Below are 19,628 nucleotides of genomic sequence, written 5' to 3'. Positions count from 1 at the left end.
CATTTTTAGGCCAATATTTATACCAGCTTTTTCAAACAGAGTGTGTAAAGTGGGTATTTCTTCTATTTACCTTATGTAAACATAGATGCACTGATACACTGCCCAGTAGCAGAAATGAGAAGTTTTGCCAGAGATTGTCGATCTGAAGCAAAACGAACGAATGTTTGGTCCTAATATTTGTCTTTACGCTTCCTAACAGTTTCGTGCTGAAATTGTTCTGGCGTATGAAAGAGCCGTCTCCTTGGATAATTCGGAACAAAAATTGCATCCCTTAGGTCTCTCTTAATCTGTTCCTCTGTGCATATGTTACTACTACTGCTAACAACTAACAGCAGCATCAAACCGCCTGAGGCCAACACAGTTGTGCACGCTTCTTCTCCATCCGATCCCCCATCCCTTTACCTAATGATATATAGATCAGATTTGCTTTAAATCCTTTCTTACGACCTCTTCCCATCGCATTTAAGAACGACCTGCTATGGTTCAAGAAGGATGGCCAAAAAATATAATCTTTGGCAACCTGTCATCCTTCATCCGTAGAACGTGGTCTAGCCATTTTAATTTCTTTTGTTATAGCCCTAGAAATTGGGACAATATCACGGTTTTGCACAGCTTACTGTTTGATCTACGGTCAATCAAACGAGTATCTAAAACTATCGTTATACAATTCCTTTGGAAAACATTTATCCTTTTTGGAAAAAAAAATTCATCGTCCTTTTGAAGCACCGACGTTTTAGAGCTAGGATAAGACCATCACTAAAGCTTTTCTATCAGCTGAATCAATCTATAAATGTATGGACTGAAGAGTTCTAAAATATTTACTTTTAACATCAATAATAACACTCCTATATACCCTGTATCCTGTATTGATCCTACCAGTTTCTGATTGCCATCAACATAATGAATAAGGTTGGCTGTGTTAGCCTCAAGTAAGCACCATGTTCGCTTACGGCAATTTATGACCAAATACCGTATCGGTTAAAGCTAAATGATTGCAGCTACACATTCGCACAAGTTTGAAATCGAGTTCACAGCGTCTCGTTTCGTCAGTCAAAATGTCTATACGATAGTTGTATTATTAGCTGTACGATAGTAGTCGCAATTTTCATATTATTTATATCATTGAAAATTTGTAAGGCCTTAACAAAAATAGTGAGTTCCACTAGTACTGGTTGGGAACTACTAAAAAGCTTTTTGAGTCTACACAAAGCGCTTAAGCCGGCTTAGAAAGGGACAACAAGAAGTCCCGGGCACCTCCAGTTGAATTGGTGCAATGTGCAAGCTTGGGCCGATCTTGGTCACTTTATGGGTTTCTTTGCGATGCGCTCCTATCAATAAGGGTAAACTTCCTGCAAAAACAATCTCTTAAGCCTCTGACTCATTATATTTTAATGTCTGAAAGTAGTATACCACAATGGGGAGTCAACCCTTGTTAACTAATATAGCTAGGAAGGGGCTATTCAGAACAAAAACGTTCATCAAAAGTTCGCAAAATACAGAAGAAGTAACCATTAACCAAAATTACTTTATATATCCCGTCTTTCGTTTTTTGTTTCCAGACTGAATTTCGATTTTCTTGGATTGCGTCGCACTTGGAAGAAACAAAAGATTTGCAGAAAAAGTCAAGAAGAAATCCTTATTCATTTGTTCTGGCTCCTCATTTTCCTTATTCTCCGAGTACCTTGAGTGACAAGATGGAAAATTTAGGAAAGGTAAGTCATGATCTACTAAAATATTACATCTGTTTTATATTTTAAATTCCTTTCAATTTTTATGGTGAGATGGTTAAAACTAGAAAAATTGCGTTGCAATGCCTTTGGGGAAAGTCCGTTTCACTTGCCTATTGCTATGGGTAAAATTTTGGTTTAAGTGTATTCTTTTATTCTTCATAATGTACGAGCACATCATACTCGAATCCACTCCACTCGTATAAAATCAGTAGATAACATATGAAAGCGGATTTGAGAAACTTAGAAACACCCTTGAGCAATAAAAAACAAGGGATCAGACATCTGTAGCCCCAACATTGTCTATAATCATGACAATTTCTTGCCAATTTCTTTACAGGCCACAGATCCTTTGTGGGAGTCAGTACATTTGCTCTATGATTTTAGTTTTTGTTGGGAATTATATCTTACCTTTATAATCTGTCTCTAAACGATTGCTGCCAACCGTACCCGGTAGCGCATAGTCCGCCCTCCAAAAGCACAGATCTTGCTTTTTGTAATGTTCATATTGGGATCCGGTAAGATGTTCGAAAAAGATAGTGTGCTAAATAAACTATTAAAATATCATTGGTATAAACGGTACAATAATATTGTATACCCATGACATAGGTATGAAAAAATGATTACTTTTGTGACAATTATCATATCTTTTAGCAATGCCGGTAGCAAGACGAAAAGTGAAACAGTCAAAAAAGAATCCTCGTTTTACTGAAGTACGGGGGTACTGCTTGAGTTGTAACCGGTATTCATATTTTCTGCTATGCCATCTTTTTCTAGGATAATCATTAATATTTAGTTTATTTTGATTATGGAAATAATTATTTTCCTCAATCAATAAATTCAATTCTTATCCACCGGAAGCCTCTTCAAAAGCTGAAATAGGCTGATTTTTTTAAATAGTAAGAGAAATTATTAATTTGCTTTCACGTATTTGTTATTTTATAAGTTTTATTTTTGCCCGGTCTTTTGTAAAAGATACCTCTTATCATAAAAAAATAATCTTAGTGTATTTTGGTAATAATTTGTGACTTCAACTAAAATCGCTTATGCTGTTGCTCATTTCTTCCAGAGATGGGGTCCAGAAAACATAGATGGATTGTTGTTCTACCATCGAGCGATCCCTTATATATCTGACACTTCTCCTCTTGTTGGTTGGCTAGAGCCATTTATGGTCCCTGAAAGGCTTGGTGTGCCTTTGCCGGCGAGTTTCATGTCTAAGAAGCCGGCTGATTATACAAATTTTTCTGACTACATAAAGAATCATGGTGATGTATATAAAAAGAAACCTAAGAAGGGCTACTCTGGTATCAAATCTTATGACCAGGTTGATTCAAAAATGGACGATGAAGAAGAAAAAGTCAAGGTAACCTACTGTTAGTAAATTGCTTCTAATCCAAGCCGAAAAGTGTGGGTAACTTATAAGATTGGAAACTGACACTAGTATTGTACACACAAATCGTCTACGTCATCTAGCGTCTGGCGCGTCTTTTAAAATTCGATTGGTTGGTTTAACGCCTGAACAGACGTAAGTTTTTCAAGCTAAAAACGGCAATATTTATTCAATCCGAACGTATTTTACGCCAGCTTTCTAGCTTGGAATTCTTTCTAGATTTGGGCTCATTTGAAGTTTCTATGCTGAATTATTGAATTTTGAAATTTTAACTGCAATGTAAATGAACATTTTCAGTGCTGGATTTGTGGAATTACTTACTATAGAGGATAAACTCATCCAACCTCACTTAGTATACTACTTGATGGCTTTGCCAAATGAATTTGAGCGTCCATGTTTCACAAATTTAAAATATTTACTAAGAAAAATTGTAAGCTTTTAAAACGCTTGGAGAAAACGATATATCTTTCAAGTACTTTTGGTGTATGAAGAGATTTCAATAGTACAAAGAGGATTAGTCTTGAAATTTAGAAATCACTGCCTAAATAACGGTGAGCCTGGGTGTTACAACTCTTCACCAAAAGCACAGGATAATAGAACGGAAAGTATTTTAGAAAATAAGAAAGAATATACACTGAATATATAAGGAAATGTCAAATTGTTGTGATCCAATTCCATTTAGATTTAGATCATATCTGTATTTAGATTTATTATCCACATTGCCCATATCCGTTTTATAGTTTGAAAAACGACTTGGCAACACTGCTTTATCACTTGTCGTTGGTTCTTTGCTTACTTTGTTTGTCAAATTATCATTCCCTAAATTTCAACGTTCCTACGTCAAGTTTCTAAATTTATTAAGATTTAGTTGAGGCTGAGTCCATAAGTAGACAGCGGTTAAGCTCCTCCCCAAACTCTGAAAAATTGCTATGTTAAAACGACGTTCCTGCTGCGTTCCTGGGTAAAAAGACCTTAAAAGACCTTTTTCATTGTGCACCCCATTTGAGGGGCTTGCTCTTTTTCCTTCTTGTATCTAATCTCGTATACAGATATATTCTTATATAAATACTTTTATGTAATCCCAAGTACCCTCACCCCTCAATTGACACTGATTTTAACAATGCCGAATATCTGAAAAACTATGCATCTTTTAAGGGTTTTATTCTGTTTTTTTCTTCAGTAGGTGTTCACTTGACTTGGCGAATCAACTAGAAACTTGAAAAAAGCGCTACTTCTTGCATACTACTTAGATTTTATATGAAACATAAGACATGTCGAGTAGTTCCTAAAATACTTCAGTCAAGAGTCTCCAGTATTTGGAAGACTGTGCGGATAAGTCTAGTTACAAGCTATAATTCTAACCTATGACTAAAATATTCCGATTTTTCAAAAATATATTGTGTGGTACTTAGTTTTCCGTGCAGAATGCAAATATCCGGGATTTTACAAGAGCCCTCATGCATAATATGAAACTCGACGAAAGGTACCCTCATGAAGAGGTTGCCAGGCATTTTTTTGCTTATTTTTTATTGATCCCATAAAGCTAATAAAAAGATTTCTGAAAAAAATCCGGCTTGCTATTTAAAATCAGCCTTAATCGGCCCTATCTCAACAAACACAATTCAGCACCAAGTAAGCTCATTCCAATTAACAGTTTAAGTTACACCAATGAATACTGACTATTTGATGAGACAAAACTATTGCTCTTGATCTGATAAAGTTGCCTAAACAAAACAGGAGAAACCAGCCCAATAAAACGAAATTTTTATTTAGATTCTAAAGGGCAGGCTTTGCAAGTAATGGTATTTATTAAATGTTACATGGCGTTGTGCTTTGTAAGATTCCAGGAAGTGAGAGGCCTACCACCTGTAAACACCATGCCCGCAATTCTGTTAAGCCCTATGCAAAATGTTGTAATTAAGATAGATGGTTCTTGTTCCGAAATGTTTTTTTTTCTACCTAGTTTTAATCTTCTTTTCATGAAGGTAGGCTGTAGAGTTTTCAAGACTTACCACGAAAAAGAAAGAAAATTTGAGCTAGAATAAATTTCTTTAATCTATCACTTTCATCGCTTTACTGTATGTCCTTCATTTTATCGCATAGGTTCCACTTTGACGACTTGCATACATACCACTAGACGAATTAAGGGTTCATTTGCAGCAGATTAAGGTTTGTTCAGCCGAGGGAAAGCGAGGCATACTCTCCTAGCAAACATGCCCAATTCGAACAGTACACAAGGCTGCTTCTTTACTAATAGAGTTCTGGCAACCCTGCAACCCTAGCTTTTTGGCTTGCAATATCCGTCTGATTTGAGCGTGAATCTAGATGGCCTTGTCTTTGCTTTTTCGAGCACTTTAAGATAAGAAAGACATTTTCATTGTGCTTGGCATTGAAGGCCCCTTTCGAATAAATGTACATATAACGCTAACTTTGTCACCTCAGTAATGATTTAAACTAGAGTTATGGTATCGGCGTCAGCACTAATTTATTGCAAAGGGAGTCGAAGTCGTAGTGATTCGGAATATTGGCTTGGAGCTGGAGTTTGGAGTAACAGTTCATGCAGCTTTCATAATCAGATGGAATTATTTAACCCTGATTCTATTAATTTTTCGAACTTCATATATAATAACTTTCAGGCTGTCAAGAGAATTCGGATTTTGCTTCACAGTGGCAAAATAATAATCTGGGTAAAAGCTTAGTATTAAAAAATGTTACTAAATGCAGGACTTCTGGAATTTCAGTAGGAGTCAGAGTCATACCTTCAGCCTTTCATAATACTCATAGGCGAGAGTGGGGTTAGAAACGTATAAAAGCTCTGTCTAAGTTCTGTCGGATCTACCTACTCCACAGCCCTAGTACCAAGTATTTGAATTGAAGTTCAGAAAACTATAACTCATTATTTTCTCGAAACCACCGTTTCTCAAACTGAGGTCGTAACTGCATAGACAAGATGCTGCAGGTGGCAGAAAAAAAACCTTTTGGACCCAATTTGAATTCGATTTCTTCTGGTCGAACGTGGATGACATTTAGGCTGTCTTGATGATCATGGCGATTTATTTGCTGCGTAGGCTGCTGCGTCAACCAAGGACACAAAAAAAACGATCAGAAAGATAATTGTTTGCAGATACTTTGTTTTCGACAACTAGAGTCAAATTGGATCGAAGGATGCTCTGAATTCAAGGATTTTACTGCTCAGACATCGATACAGTGTAACCAAATCTTCATTAAAACTGGTTCATCGGTTTTTGATACTGATTATCTTTACCGTGAAAAGTGTTGATTAATTGAATGCACTAATGATTGGGTAAAGAATGTATAAACGAGATTGTATAAACGAGATTTTTGGAATCCAGCAGCTGCATATGAGTCTGGAAAAGTTTCGACATAACAAAGCATGACTTTATTATTGCTTTTCAAATGTGATAACATTTAGACAAAACTTCTATGTGATTGTATTACTACTATATAAGTTTAGGTATTTCTCTCATCGCAAATTCTTTTTTATACCTACATTTTTGGCAAAGAAAAGACGCATTTTAGAATAACAAAAAGGAAATTGCTATTATTTTATTTTCTTTGTTATAAAAGTAAACTTGAGTATCATTTTTTAGTCTCAAATAAAACACTTCAAATGGCAAAAACGACTAGCATATTGATTTGAACTTAATATAAAAGTATACAGATTCGCTTATTCTTGCTTTAAGATGGTTCGGTATGGCTTCATTTAAAAGAATTTTACTTTTCCTCACTAGAAAAGAAACTCCTTCAATTACCTCGAAGATATTTTCTGTGTGTGTGCCTTTGTGTGTTTGTTTCCGTGTATGTGTGTGGATGTGTCTCTGTGTGTGTTTGTGTATGCACACCTGTGTCCCTGTTTGTTTTTGCGTGCCTGTGTCTCTTTTCTTGTGTTTCCAAAAGGTTTATAAAGGTCTTTTTTTTTTACCTCGTGTTGATAAAGGCTGTTTCGTATTTCTTAATCCTTTGATTACAGACTCTTTACTATCTAATTTTCTTATCTTTGTGGATGTTTTTTTCGTATTTTTTTGTATGCCTTTTTACTTTGTATTATGTTTAAATAAGTAAAGTCTTATATTTATTTATAAGAAAATTTCTAAACAGAGACAGTCAAAACAAAAGAAGATAAAAATATTTTCTTTTAATTTTTTGGCCAAAAACCATTAATAGATGCTAATGTCGGCAAGATGAAAAGCATTCTTGTTTTGATAAGTTATTCATTCAACTTTGATGAGCTCTGTAAATTCTTTCCTTTATGATAATACGTCCTTGTTTAGTCAATCTTGTACTCTAGATTTGTTTATTCTGTTTTTTTTTCGTTTTTTTTTTCTCAGCTGGCTGCTTACGCGTATGTGCGCAGTAACACATTTCAAAAGGGGAATTTGTCAGAACCCACTAAAACAGATAAAAGATGCAGTAATTACGTAAGAAGTTTAATTGTATCCAGGAAGTTCAGGAAATATTTGACAATTTAAGAGGGGTGAAGCTTGAAACCATTCATCCTCTGCATATGCCCAACTGATGGCTTTCAATCTTGGTCGAAATTTTTACTTGAAAATTTTTTAACATTGGCGGGTGAATAAGCTGGATAATGATTTGTATTTTAAATGACCTGAAGTATGTAATGATACAGCAATTTTCCGCAACTCTCAAATAATACAACAGCTGTTTATATTACGAAATGCGGTTTCCTTCTACATGGATTCGTGGATGAGGGCTCAATTCTAAAAATTCAAAAATAGTCCTAAATGCAAGCTCATCGATTTTGCTGGACAGGTCATTTGTGTTTTAGTGAAAATAGTTTTATTTAAGCTATGTGTTCTTATTTGTCATAACATAAAAAAAAAAGAAAAAAGAATTACAACAACAACCGAAATTATAGAACAGTGTACTAATGCATCTATATTGCCAGTTTAAGAGATATTGACGTGGATTCCTGAAGTCTCAGCAATTATGAATTTATTAACATTATCTATTAGGCTAATTTACCATAAAAAAGTTGTGATTTGTTGTTAAACACATTTACTGCGTCAGGAATATAAGCAACCAGATCTGTTTTCAGTTGAGGGCCCCTTCCGTGTGAAACTTTAATTAGTGCGTCTTCAAGCCTGAAATTCTAATCAGATCAACATAAAAAATAACAAGTTACAGTAGTATTTTTCAAATATTTTTTGTCCTCAATGATGCCCCCTTGACCCCCTCTAAGTCAAAAAGAGTCTAATTGATACCTCCTTCAATATTTTCAGGAAGTTTCAACTTAATACATTGGTCCTTCCTGAGATATTGTATATGTATCACTTTGACATCCGGGATACAAGCAGTTTTTTTGCAATTTAGTTCAAAATCCCCCTTAGTATTCCCTGAAGGATTTAATATAATACACTTGGTCGTAACCGAGATATTCCGGATATGCTCTTGAATTGTGGGAGAGTCAAACCTTAGCGTAAAGAGCGAGGGATTGCGGAGGGGACAACCCATTTCATTTACGGAGTAATTTCTGTTCGTTTTAAGTTTTAATATTGCTCCTTACTTTCAGTTAAAAAAACTAGTTTTTTTTATTTAATTTCTGAACGTTTTTGAATTAATGCATGTTTGATTTTGGCTCTCCGCACATAAATTATTACAATGAATTTTGCATATTAATTTTTTTTGGCTAAATGGCTTTCTCTTAGTTTTGATCAGACGATTTTGATAAATAAGGGGTGGGGAAGGAGGCGTAGTTGCCCTCCAATTTTTCGGTTACTTAAAAAGGCAACTAGAACTTTTAATTTTTAACGAACGATTTTATTAGTAAAAAATATGCGTAACTTAAGAATTAACTTACGTAACAAACTTTTATATTCTTATATTTTTATTATGTATATGAGGGGGTTTGTCTCCTCGTTAATACCTCGCTCTTTACTCTAAATCTTAAGTTTTGTCCCAATTCTTTAAGAATGACCCCTGAATCAGAAAGGCCGTAGAATAAATAGTTGAAATTACTAAAAATACTTTAGCATAAAGAGCGAGGTATTTATCTCCTCCTAAATACCTCGCTCTTTATGCTAAAGTATTTTTGGAACCCCTCATATGCTTAATAATCTCTGTTCGTTTTAAGTTTTAATGCTACTCCTTACTTTCAATTGAAAAAACCTTTTCATGTTCATTTTTTCATTTTTTTTATAGTAATTTTAGAAAATCCTATGCCCTTTTCATTGAATTTCTCTTCCCCCATGACGTATTCCTCCAAGGAAAGATCCTACCACATAGCCTCCTCCCCTCAACCCCACCCCCAAACCCAAAAATCTCCCTGAAAACGTCTGTACACTTCCCAATAACCATTACTGTATGTAAACACTGGTCAAAGTTTGTAAATTGCAGCCCCTCCTCCAGGGAGTGTGGGGGAGTAAGTCGTCCCCAAAGACATAGTTATTATGGTTTTCGACTATACGGAATAAAATGGTTATCTCAAAATTTTGATCCGTTGATTTGGGAAAAAATGAGCGTGGGAGGGGGCCTAGGTGCCCTCCAATATTTTTGGTCACTTAAAAAGGGCACTACAGCTTTTCAGTTCCATTAGAATGAACCCTCTTGCGACATTCTAGGATCACTTGGTCGATACGATGACCCCTGGGAAAAAAAACAAAAAAAAAAACAAAACAAATAAACACGCACCCGTGATCTGTCTTCTGGTAAAAAATACGAAATTCCACATTTTTGTAGATAAGACCTTGAAATTTTTACTATAGGGTTCTCTGACACGCTGAATACGATGGTGCTTCCATTCTATGACTTTTAGGGGGTGTTTCGCCCTATTTTCCAAAATAAGGCAAATTTTCTCAGGCTCGTAACTTTTGATGACAAAGACTAAATCTGATGAAACTTATATATTTAAAATCAGCATTAAAATCTGATTCTTTTGATGTATCTCTTAGCATCAAAATTCCGATTTTTATAGTTTCTTTACTATTGAGCCGGGTCGCTCCTTACTACAGTTCGTTACCACGAACTGTTTGATTATGCTAGCCCTGTAGAAGGTACCGTGCTCAAGTTGTCACGAACCCTTTGCTCAATTTAATTTCTCAAACCGTTTCGCAGATTTTCAAGTTCTTTTTGAGCATTGTCCACAACGGAGGCAAGAGAAGCCCGATCCAAGTTTAACTTTTCTAAGTAAATATCCGGGAAAGTGGTAACTTCGCTGAATGTATTTGCTACTCCTTTGGTTTTTTTCTTCAAAGTCTCATCAAAATTTTCTTGGTATGGTTAAAGCTGAGATTCTTGAACCGTTAATACCTCATGCGTGCCATAACAGAAAACAGCGTAGTGTGATCCGTTTTTCTTTTGAACAGTATCCACAATTCGAACCGGCCATTTTGGATATCCTTTGAATTTTGCAAACGCTATTCCTCTAATTTCGAATCCTCCAGGCATATCGGATAATTAGAACAATGTTACCTTTTAATTGCCTTTTTTTATTTATAGACTTGTCAGCCTTCGTCTGTTTCTCATTAAAATTATCCAGAAAAAGTATCCAAAATAGATTTAATTTTTTCGTCACTGAGTAATTAGATCCAGTACTTTTACAAAACGTATCAGTTAACTCTATTGCGTAACACTTAAATCTATTCAAAATATAATCCTCTTTCAACACTGGTCTTAACTGGACGAAGTCTGAATGAATATTGACTACTTGTCAGTATTTGTCAGTACTTGTATGTAAGACTAAAAGCATAACTCGACCCAACCATGGGTACTACTCAACCCCATTTAACTGAACCCTCGTTTAAAGAAAGAAAAATAATATCATGTGCGAGTATCAAGTACTTTTTTGAAATTCCCAAGAATGTTTCGTAATTAATTTTAATGTCGGTATGAAAATAAATAGCAGCTATCATTAACGAACCAACTTTGTACTTAAATTAATTTGTTTCACTTGGCAGTTTTTCAATACCTTTTTACACTGGCAAAGGGGACTGAGAAGGAAATCATTCAAGAGCGGAATTTTAGATATCAGTTCAAAGGTTTCCGATCGGTTTAAGGGGGTGATTAAGTGAACTGATGGAACTCGAAAATCCCATGTTAAATTGAAAATTTAAATTTAAAAAGTACTCAAGTATTCATTGGCGGAAGATGCCGCTTTTAATATCAGGCCATAGCTTCTTGAAGATGCTACAAAATGTTTGAAAGGATTTTGTTCTATTTCCTCTAATTGCTTAGAAATCTTAGAAAATGTCTAGGTCTTTTTCACAAGTGTACTCTATGAAGGATATTGCTTTTGGAACAAAATCGGTACTATCATGAGCAGAAGACAATAACCTATAAGATGATTGGAACCATTTTTTGATGTATTTTCCTGTTTTCTAACAGTCCCCTAGAATATTTTCAGCTACCTGAAATTTTTACAAGTCGGTTGCCAGAAAGAATCTTTTCAGATCAACGATAATATCCCCACGAGACCAAAATGACAAGCTGGTATAATCAGCTGCTTGTTAATAGAGGTTGAAATTTTCATAAATTATTTCAATGCAATGAAGTAACCTAGAAATGAGAAATAGTCAGGAGCCTTCAGTAAAGTTGTGCACACAAAGCCGAAATCATGGGGAAAATTAAATCAAAGCGATGTATGCATCTTAAAAGTGTTACCACACATAGACAGCGCCTTTGTAAAAAGTATTTAGAGCTTGGTAGATGCAAATATCCAAAATACCTAATAATGCGGTACGCCGAAGAACTAGACAAGTCAAGAGATTTAGGTCAAGCGACAAACCTTGAGATGGAGCAGAACCCCCTAGATTCTTCCCCGTTGCCCTACCGGATCGTGACTGGTGGTAGAAACTTGGATTGCGACGAATTGAAGGATTGCCGACGGATTTTTGATCCTGCATTTTTCATGCGCGATCTGGAGATTAAAGTTTGGAAGCGCAGGTGAGCTTTATTTTATACTCTATTTATTAAGCCGAATTCTTATGCGCTTTCATTTAAAATGTTTTTAAAAATCCAAGAAAGATTTTTCTTCTGGGTCTTCAAAAAGTTTTCAAAGATTCAAAATTTATTATCAAAACTTATTATTATTTTCAAAGATTCAAAATTTAGTAATTATTTTAGAAAACTGAACCAATTATGCCTTAGACGATGCAGCATATCAAGTTTGGATACAAATGCTCTAGCCCAAAAAGGAAGAGAGGGAGACGTTTTTTTTAGAGAAATGGTCAAATAATTATTTTATTAATTAGGTCAAATAAATCAGGACCAAGAGTATTTGCAGGAAAGATAAGAAGTTTTTTGTTTGATATACCATAATATGTACTTAATAAGCAGAAGGAAGTAGATATACTGACGATTTACAACAGTAAAAACATTACAGAATAATAATAGTGAAAAACAATACTTTTATTATAATGGTCGATTGTGACAAAATAACAAGAGCTAAGGGCTCATGTAGCACTTGTGACGAGGTCGGAAGAGCCAAGAGATCATATGGCATGAGCTGTAGCAAAATTTTAAGAATCAACAGATCGCTTTAAAAGGAAAATCAGAGGCTTAATGCCGGTCAGGACTAAAAATAAGAGCTCTGAGTCACAAGGTCCTTCTAAATGTTAAAATCCATTAAGATCCGATCACCCACTCGTAAGATAAAAATACCTCAATTTTTCTATTTTTTCCAAATTAACCACCCGCAGCTCCCCCAAAGACAACGGATCCGTTCCAATTATGTCAATCATGTATCTATAACTTGTGCTTTTTCTTCCCATCAAGTTTTATCCCGATCTCTCCACTCTAAGCATTTTCCAAGATTTCTGGTTTCCCCGTCCAACTCCTTCCAATGTCACTGTATCTGATCGGGATTTAAAACCTGTGTTCTAAACAATAAGATCCATCTAAATATCAAATTTCATTAAGATCTGATCAGCCGTTCGCTTATCACCTCCGAACTCCTTCCGTTTTTTATTTTTTCGTTTTTGAGTAATTTTTTTGAAGCTTGTGTCCTCCAATTTTCATTCGTTATGAATAACATCTAAAAATTTCGCAGTGGAGCGGCATCGACGACTTCGTGTCATTGCTTATAGTTTTTGATTTGTGAATCCTTTTCGTTTTTGGGATTAACGACACTTGTGACAACAAAGGTCCTTGCGCCGGTGGCGTATTTCCACTATTCAGCAATTTGAAATGTCGAACAAATCGAAGAAATGTTTATCGAACGATGGATTGGTTTCGAAGCATGACGACCCAGGGCCTTTACGATTCTGGGACATTTGTTTAAATCCCCGCCCCCGAAAATAAGATCCTGGGAAAGGGTCTATATGTTGGCAAGTTCTTCAGTCTAAAACTTTTGGGAAAGTCTCATTCATTTTATTTTATTAAATATATATTTTTTTTTTAGTTGCAAAGACATCAAGGACGTCCCAAATATGATGTTTGAAAAAGAATATCTACAAGGACTCCGAAGTAGATTTGTATTCAGATGTGAATCCTGCAAAGAGGAGGAGTCAGTATTTACCGAAGCTCCTCCATCACGAAAAAAAGATAAAAATGCACCGCAAGCAGATGACAGAGAGACCAAATATTTAAATCGTGAGATAGTCCTGGGAGCAATAAATGCTGGACTAACGCATGCCCAGATTGAGGAGCTTTTTTGTACATTAGGACTACATATTCCAGCGTCTGCAGTGTTTTCAAAGTACGAGCGTGAAATCTGCGAGAAAACAGAAAAACTCCTTGCCGAATATTTATTACAAAATGAAAAAGCAGAAGGAGAGGCAGCTTTGAGAGCTGGAGAAGGGTTCGACCACGAGGGTCTTGTGCAGACAACTGTAATTGTTGATGGAAGTTGGTGCACGCGAAGCTACGGGACTCGTTACAGAGCTTCATCTGAATGTGGTGTGGTGATTAGATACTACTCTAAGAAGCTGCTCCATATTGGCGTTCGAAACAAGTTTTGTGCTATGTGCTTTCGTTACAGAAATTCAGAAAAACCCCATCACAAGTGTTTTTCGAACTGGGATGGACCATCAACAGGAATGGAAGCGGACATAATAGTAGAGGCATTTCGCTTAGCTCCAACAATGCACAAACTAAAATATAAGAGGTTCATTGCTGATGGAGACTCCAACTTGTATAATGAGTTGATCGCTAAAGTTCCATACGGACGGATGATTGAGAAAGTGGAATGCGTAAATCATGCCTGCAAATGCCTTACATCGCGATTGTATAACAAAAGGAAGACTGGTGGCCAAGAATGCTCAAAAAGGCTAACTCCAATAATGATTAAAAAGCTAAGTGGGTACGCCCGGGCAACGATCATCCGAATTAGCCAAGAAGGCAAAGGCGCAAAAGAATTAATAGAGGCTCTTAATGCCATTCCTCACCATTTCTTCAGTGGTGATCACACAAAATGCCCTGGGCTCTATAAAGATTCAGGTAGCAAAGTGCCTCTTACGGATTGTCCCTCTATGATATTCCTCTGCCATGTCCTACAAGCATTTGAAACTCTAACAAGAAGAGCGCGACTACTGATTGGGAATAATGCAAGCAACTTAGCTGAGTACTTTATGAGTATAGTTGCAAAATTAATAGGAGGGAAGCAATTCCTCGTGACTCAAAATGGTCGATATATTTCTCGAGTAGCAGCTGCTGGTGTTAAATATAGTAAAGGAGAGCTAGGAAGGCTTCATATATATAGAAAAATCACAGGAAGGATACCACCTCGAGCGATGACAAAACTTTCAATGAGAAAATCTAGGCTAAGAGCTCTAAAGAAGAGGGCTCGAAAGTCAATGACTTGTCGCAATGAAATACTGAAGCAGAAGAAAGTAAATGAACCTGATGGGAAGTATGGGCCAAACGCAACGACTCCTGATCTTGCAGCCGTTGACTTCAAAATAATGAAGAGTGCCTTTTTACAACGGCTAGAGTGCAGCACTGAACAAATTCAAGAAATAGAAGCTGCGACTCGCCTACAAGGAGAAGACGACGGAAGCTGGTCAGCAGTACGCAGGGACAGAATAACGGCTTCATGGGCCGGAACTATAGCCAAGCGCAGGACGAAGATTGTAACCCCCTTGGTTCAAAAACTTCTTTATGCGCCATCAAAAGTGACTGAAGCAATGATTTACGGGCATACATTTGAACCAGTAGCTGCAAAAAAGTTTGAAGAATCGACCAGATTTAAAGTGGAGCGATGCGGTTTTTTTGTGCACTATGAGCATGGCTTCATTGGTGCCAGTCCAGATTACTTAGTAATTATGCCGTACGGAAAAAGAGCACTTTTGGAAATAAAGTGTCCAGAAACTGCGAAAAATATGGAGATAGGCGAGTGGATAAAGAACCGAAAAGAGGCTAAGGCGGACTGTTGCATGGAAGTTGGAAAGAACGGACTGGTCAACCTCAAACGAGGCCACGACTACTTTTACCAAGTACAATGTCAGCTTGAATGTGCTCAGCTAGATACTTGCTTTTTCATGATTTTTACCCAGAAAGACTTCTACATTGAAAAGATAGACCGCGATCCAGATTTTTGGACCGAAAGGATTTTTCCCAAGCTAAAAGGATTCTTCATGGATGCTTTGATCCCAGAGCTTGTCGATCCCAGAGTTCCACGGGGGCTTCCAATACGAGAGCCGTACTTATAAGATTAATGGTCTAGTACCGGTAACAAGAAAATTCATTTTCCTCACATTCTATCCTTCTTTGTATTTATATACTTAATTTTATTATAATTTGAAATAAAATACCTTTGTTTATATTGCTTGTCCTCCAACTTTATCAAACAGTTCGTGGTAACGAACTGCAGTAACGAGCGACCCGGCTTAATAGTAACCAAAACTCTAAAAAATGGAATTTTGATACCAATAGCTACATCAAAAGAATTGCATTTTCATGCTGATTTCAAATATATAAGCTTCATGAAGTTTCGTGTTACCCATCAAAAGTTACGAGCCTGAGAAAACTTGCTTTATTTTAGAAAATAGGGGGAAACAACCCCTAAAAGTCATAGAATGCTACTGTAGAATTTCCAAGCTCCTATCTACAAAAATGTGGAATTTTGTATTTTTTGTCAGAAGGCAGATCACAGATGCGTGTTTGTTTATTTTTTTTTTTCAGGGGTGATCGTATCGACTTAGTGGTCCTAAAATGTTGCAAAAGGGCTCATTCTAACGGAAATAAAAAGTTCTAGTGCCCTTTTTCAGTGACCAAAAAAATCGGAGGGCACCTAGGCCCCCGTCCCACGCTAATTATTTTCCCAAAGTCACCGGATCAAAGTTCTAAAATAGCCATTTTATTCAGCGTAGTCGAAGATCCTTATAACTATGTCTTTTGGGACGACTTACTCCCCCACAGTCCCCGTGGGAGGGGCTACAAGTTACAAATACTGACCAGTGATTACATATAGTAATGATTATTGGGAAGTGTACAGGCGTTTTCAGGGGCGTTTTCATTTGGTTGGGGGCAGGGGTTGAGAAGAGAGGGGTATGCTGGGGGAACTATTCCTGGAGGAATTTGTCATGGGGAAGAAAATTTCCATGAAGGAGCGCAAGATTTTATAGTATTATTTAAAAAAACAATGAAAAAATAAATATGACAAAGTTTTTTTCAACTGAAAGTAAGGAGCAGCATTAAAACTTAAAAGGAACAGAAATTATTACGCATATGAGGGGCTCACCTCCTCCTAATACCTCGATTTTTACGCTAAAGTGTTTTTATAAATTCAATTATTTATTCTACGGCTTTTGTGATTCAGGGGTCATTCTTATGAAATCGGGACAAAATTTAAGCTTTAGCCTGGAGAGCAGGGTACTGACGAGGGGGTGAACCCCCTCATATATGTAATAAAAATATGAGAATACAGAAGTTCCTTACTTAAGCTAATTTGTAAGTTATGTATATATTTAACTAATAAAATTTATTTTGATTAATAAAAAAATTCTTAAAAATAAAAAGTTCTAGTTGACTTTATAGGTAACCAAATAATCGGAGGGCAACTAGACCTCCTTCCCCGCTCCTTTTTTTCTCAAAATCATTCGATCAAATCTATGAGAAAGCCATTTAGTCAAGCTTTGCAAGACGCAGCCAAATATGTTAATATTTGTCGGCTGAAGTATCTCACCAAAGGAAGCTGTTTATCAAAACCTTTCACAAGACTTGATAATTGGTGCTATTTGAAGTTTTGACAATCGGCGGTCTCTAGAGTATTAAAAGACAGAAGGCTAACCTAACTTCAATTTTGAAGCTCGATGTTTTCAAGTTCACTTAATCACGGCCTTAAAGGTTTAAAGGAGATTTCAGTCGTAGACCTTTTATGGTTTCAAGCCTTTACACTCCAGAAATAGCACTAAAATCACATTTTGGTGCCATAAGGCATTTTGTGATGGCGTTGTCATGGCGAAATTTAAAGCCTGTAAACGTAAATACTAGCTTTCAAATGATCTTAAACAGCTCCATGCGATGTTTAAGTGCCCTAATACAGAGAAAAGAGAATTGTCAGTGTTTCCAGCTCTTGAAGATGACTATAAATAATACCTACCATTCGCGGATCAGCATAAATGGTAAATTTGTCTAACAAGACAGTTTGTTTCAACGTGTTTTTAATGTTTTTTGGCTACTATGGGCGGTCGTTTTATCTGTATTGTATTGCAGTTATTGCTGAAATCACGAGATTCAAGTGTTTTCGGACCCTGGGCATAGAAAATATCACTATTTTCCAAATATGTAAGACAGAACGAAAAATTATTACTTTTCAGAGGAGGAGGGAGGGACAATTTTGCATGGGAGTAGTATTTAAAACGAGGGCGTTTAGTTGCACGCGAGTTGAGTTAAATGGAAGTTCAGTTGCATGAGTGTCCGTTCAAAGTGGGGTTGAGTTACACGAGGATCGTTAATCTGGGATAGAGTTGCTCGGGGTTTATTTTGGACAGTGTAAAGTTTAACGGGAGTTCATTTGCAGGGGGGAGTTGAGTGAGGGCTCAGTTGAATGAGGTTAAGTGAGATGGAGGTTGAGTTAAACGTGGGCTGAGTTGCACGAAATTGAGTTACGCGAGCTTTCGGTTGCGATGGAATCGGTTACAGTATAATCAAAAGTGTTTTTTTTATGTCTTGCGATTAGGTCCAGATCCCGCCCCCTCCCAAACCCTCTCACTGTCTACACCATGGTCTATAGCCATGGCAAAGGTATAAGCGTAGTCTAATTTGGAAACGTATTTTTAGAATATAACGGTTATCCATTCAAAGGTTGGAATGGACAAGTAAGCAAAAGCAACTCTACAAAATGAAGTATTGACTAATTTTTTGTTTTGTTTTCGACCAAACAACTGGTATAATAGAATCAAATCCAGCTGAGTGTAGGGAAGTCGTTTTTCTCTGGTATCTGTTTCAATAGAATTAATTGATTGGGCAAGTGAGCGGTTAATAGGCTACGCCAGAACATATTCGGTCCACTTGTAAATTCTAACCTTTTGTGATATGAATGAATTAGGAAAGCTTGCCTTGGAACTTAAAGGAAGCAAGGATATTGAATACTCCTTTCAAGTTTATTTTTTAATCTTAGTCGGAGACTATATGCTCCTATTTTATATATATGACATTCCAGGGGTGCAATTTGACATTTAACTAGACACTTATTATTTTTGAGATGCTATTCTTTTTTGGCTGGGGGAGGGGAAGACTGTCTTTAAATGGCAGATAAAATGCGTATGCCAATACAATTATGGGCATGGTTGTCACGTTTGGAAATATCGGCCAATGTGCCACTATTTAGCAATCGAGGTTCAACTGTTCATTTTCACGTATTTATAATATTTTCATTTCACCTTGGCATATCTAAACTCTCAAGAAAATAAGAAAGGTGACAAGAAACACAAGTTTTTTTACCGAAGGGTATTTGAAACCAAAGCAGTGTTAGGGGGAGACCCAACAAGATTACGCCCGAAATTTGTGATTTCATCCTATTATTTCAGGTCTGGGCTCTCCCCGAAATCTATAATTTTCCCTATAATTTCTTGTTGTCAAAGTTTCTGAATTGCTTACTGCCCATTCTTCTCCTCCCGGAAGATTCTGTATAAACGTGTCTGGCTCCCAACTTCAATCCAAACAAAGTTGCACTTATAATTCGTAAAATAGCACCTAATTTAGATTTTCTGTTCGCTGGAACGATAGAGAAATCTTTTTCAATCTGACAATTTATTGGAAACAGGTGACTTGTAAAGATAAGTACTTTCTTAATGAATTTGACTTCTTTAATTTTTGACAACTATTTTTCTCTCATTTAAATTTCGGTGGTTGACAAAATGAGTATTATAATTGATAGTATATTGTATTTTCAAGGTCATGAAGTCAAGTTTCATGGAGTACCGATGAGTTGCCAATTTGATGTCCCCTGCTGAAAATGATATGTACAAAATGTGTTGATGAAAATGAAAGTTATTGACAAGTCGTCTGAACTGAGCTTGAATATATCTTGATCACTGAATGATATGGTCCATTTAATTATCAAAAAGAGAAATGCAAACCCGGACTAGAGGCGA

The 19,628-nt window shown here is 36.3% G+C and overlaps 1 protein-coding gene across 1 annotated transcript in view; it reads left to right on the top strand.

Annotated features, from left to right (window-relative positions):
* LOC136036338 (snurportin-1-like) overlaps positions 1 to 19,618 on the top strand; it is a 48,684-nt gene extending 29,066 nt beyond the window's left edge. The window contains exons 6-8 of the mRNA XM_065718488.1: positions 1,560 to 1,712; positions 2,797 to 3,090; positions 19,429 to 19,618. Of these exons, the coding sequence (XP_065574560.1) occupies positions 1,560 to 1,712; positions 2,797 to 3,090; positions 19,429 to 19,461 (480 nt within the window). The 3' untranslated portion in view covers positions 19,462 to 19,618. The remainder of the gene's footprint in view (positions 1 to 1,559; positions 1,713 to 2,796; positions 3,091 to 19,428) is intronic.
* The last annotated feature ends 10 nt before the right edge of the window (positions 19,619 to 19,628 follow it).

The sequence above is a fragment of the Artemia franciscana genome, chromosome 15, assembly GCF_032884065.1.
Source record: "Artemia franciscana chromosome 15, ASM3288406v1, whole genome shotgun sequence".
NCBI lineage: Eukaryota > Metazoa > Arthropoda > Branchiopoda > Anostraca > Artemiidae > Artemia > Artemia franciscana.
This window is presented reverse-complemented; position numbering and strand designations above follow the sequence as displayed.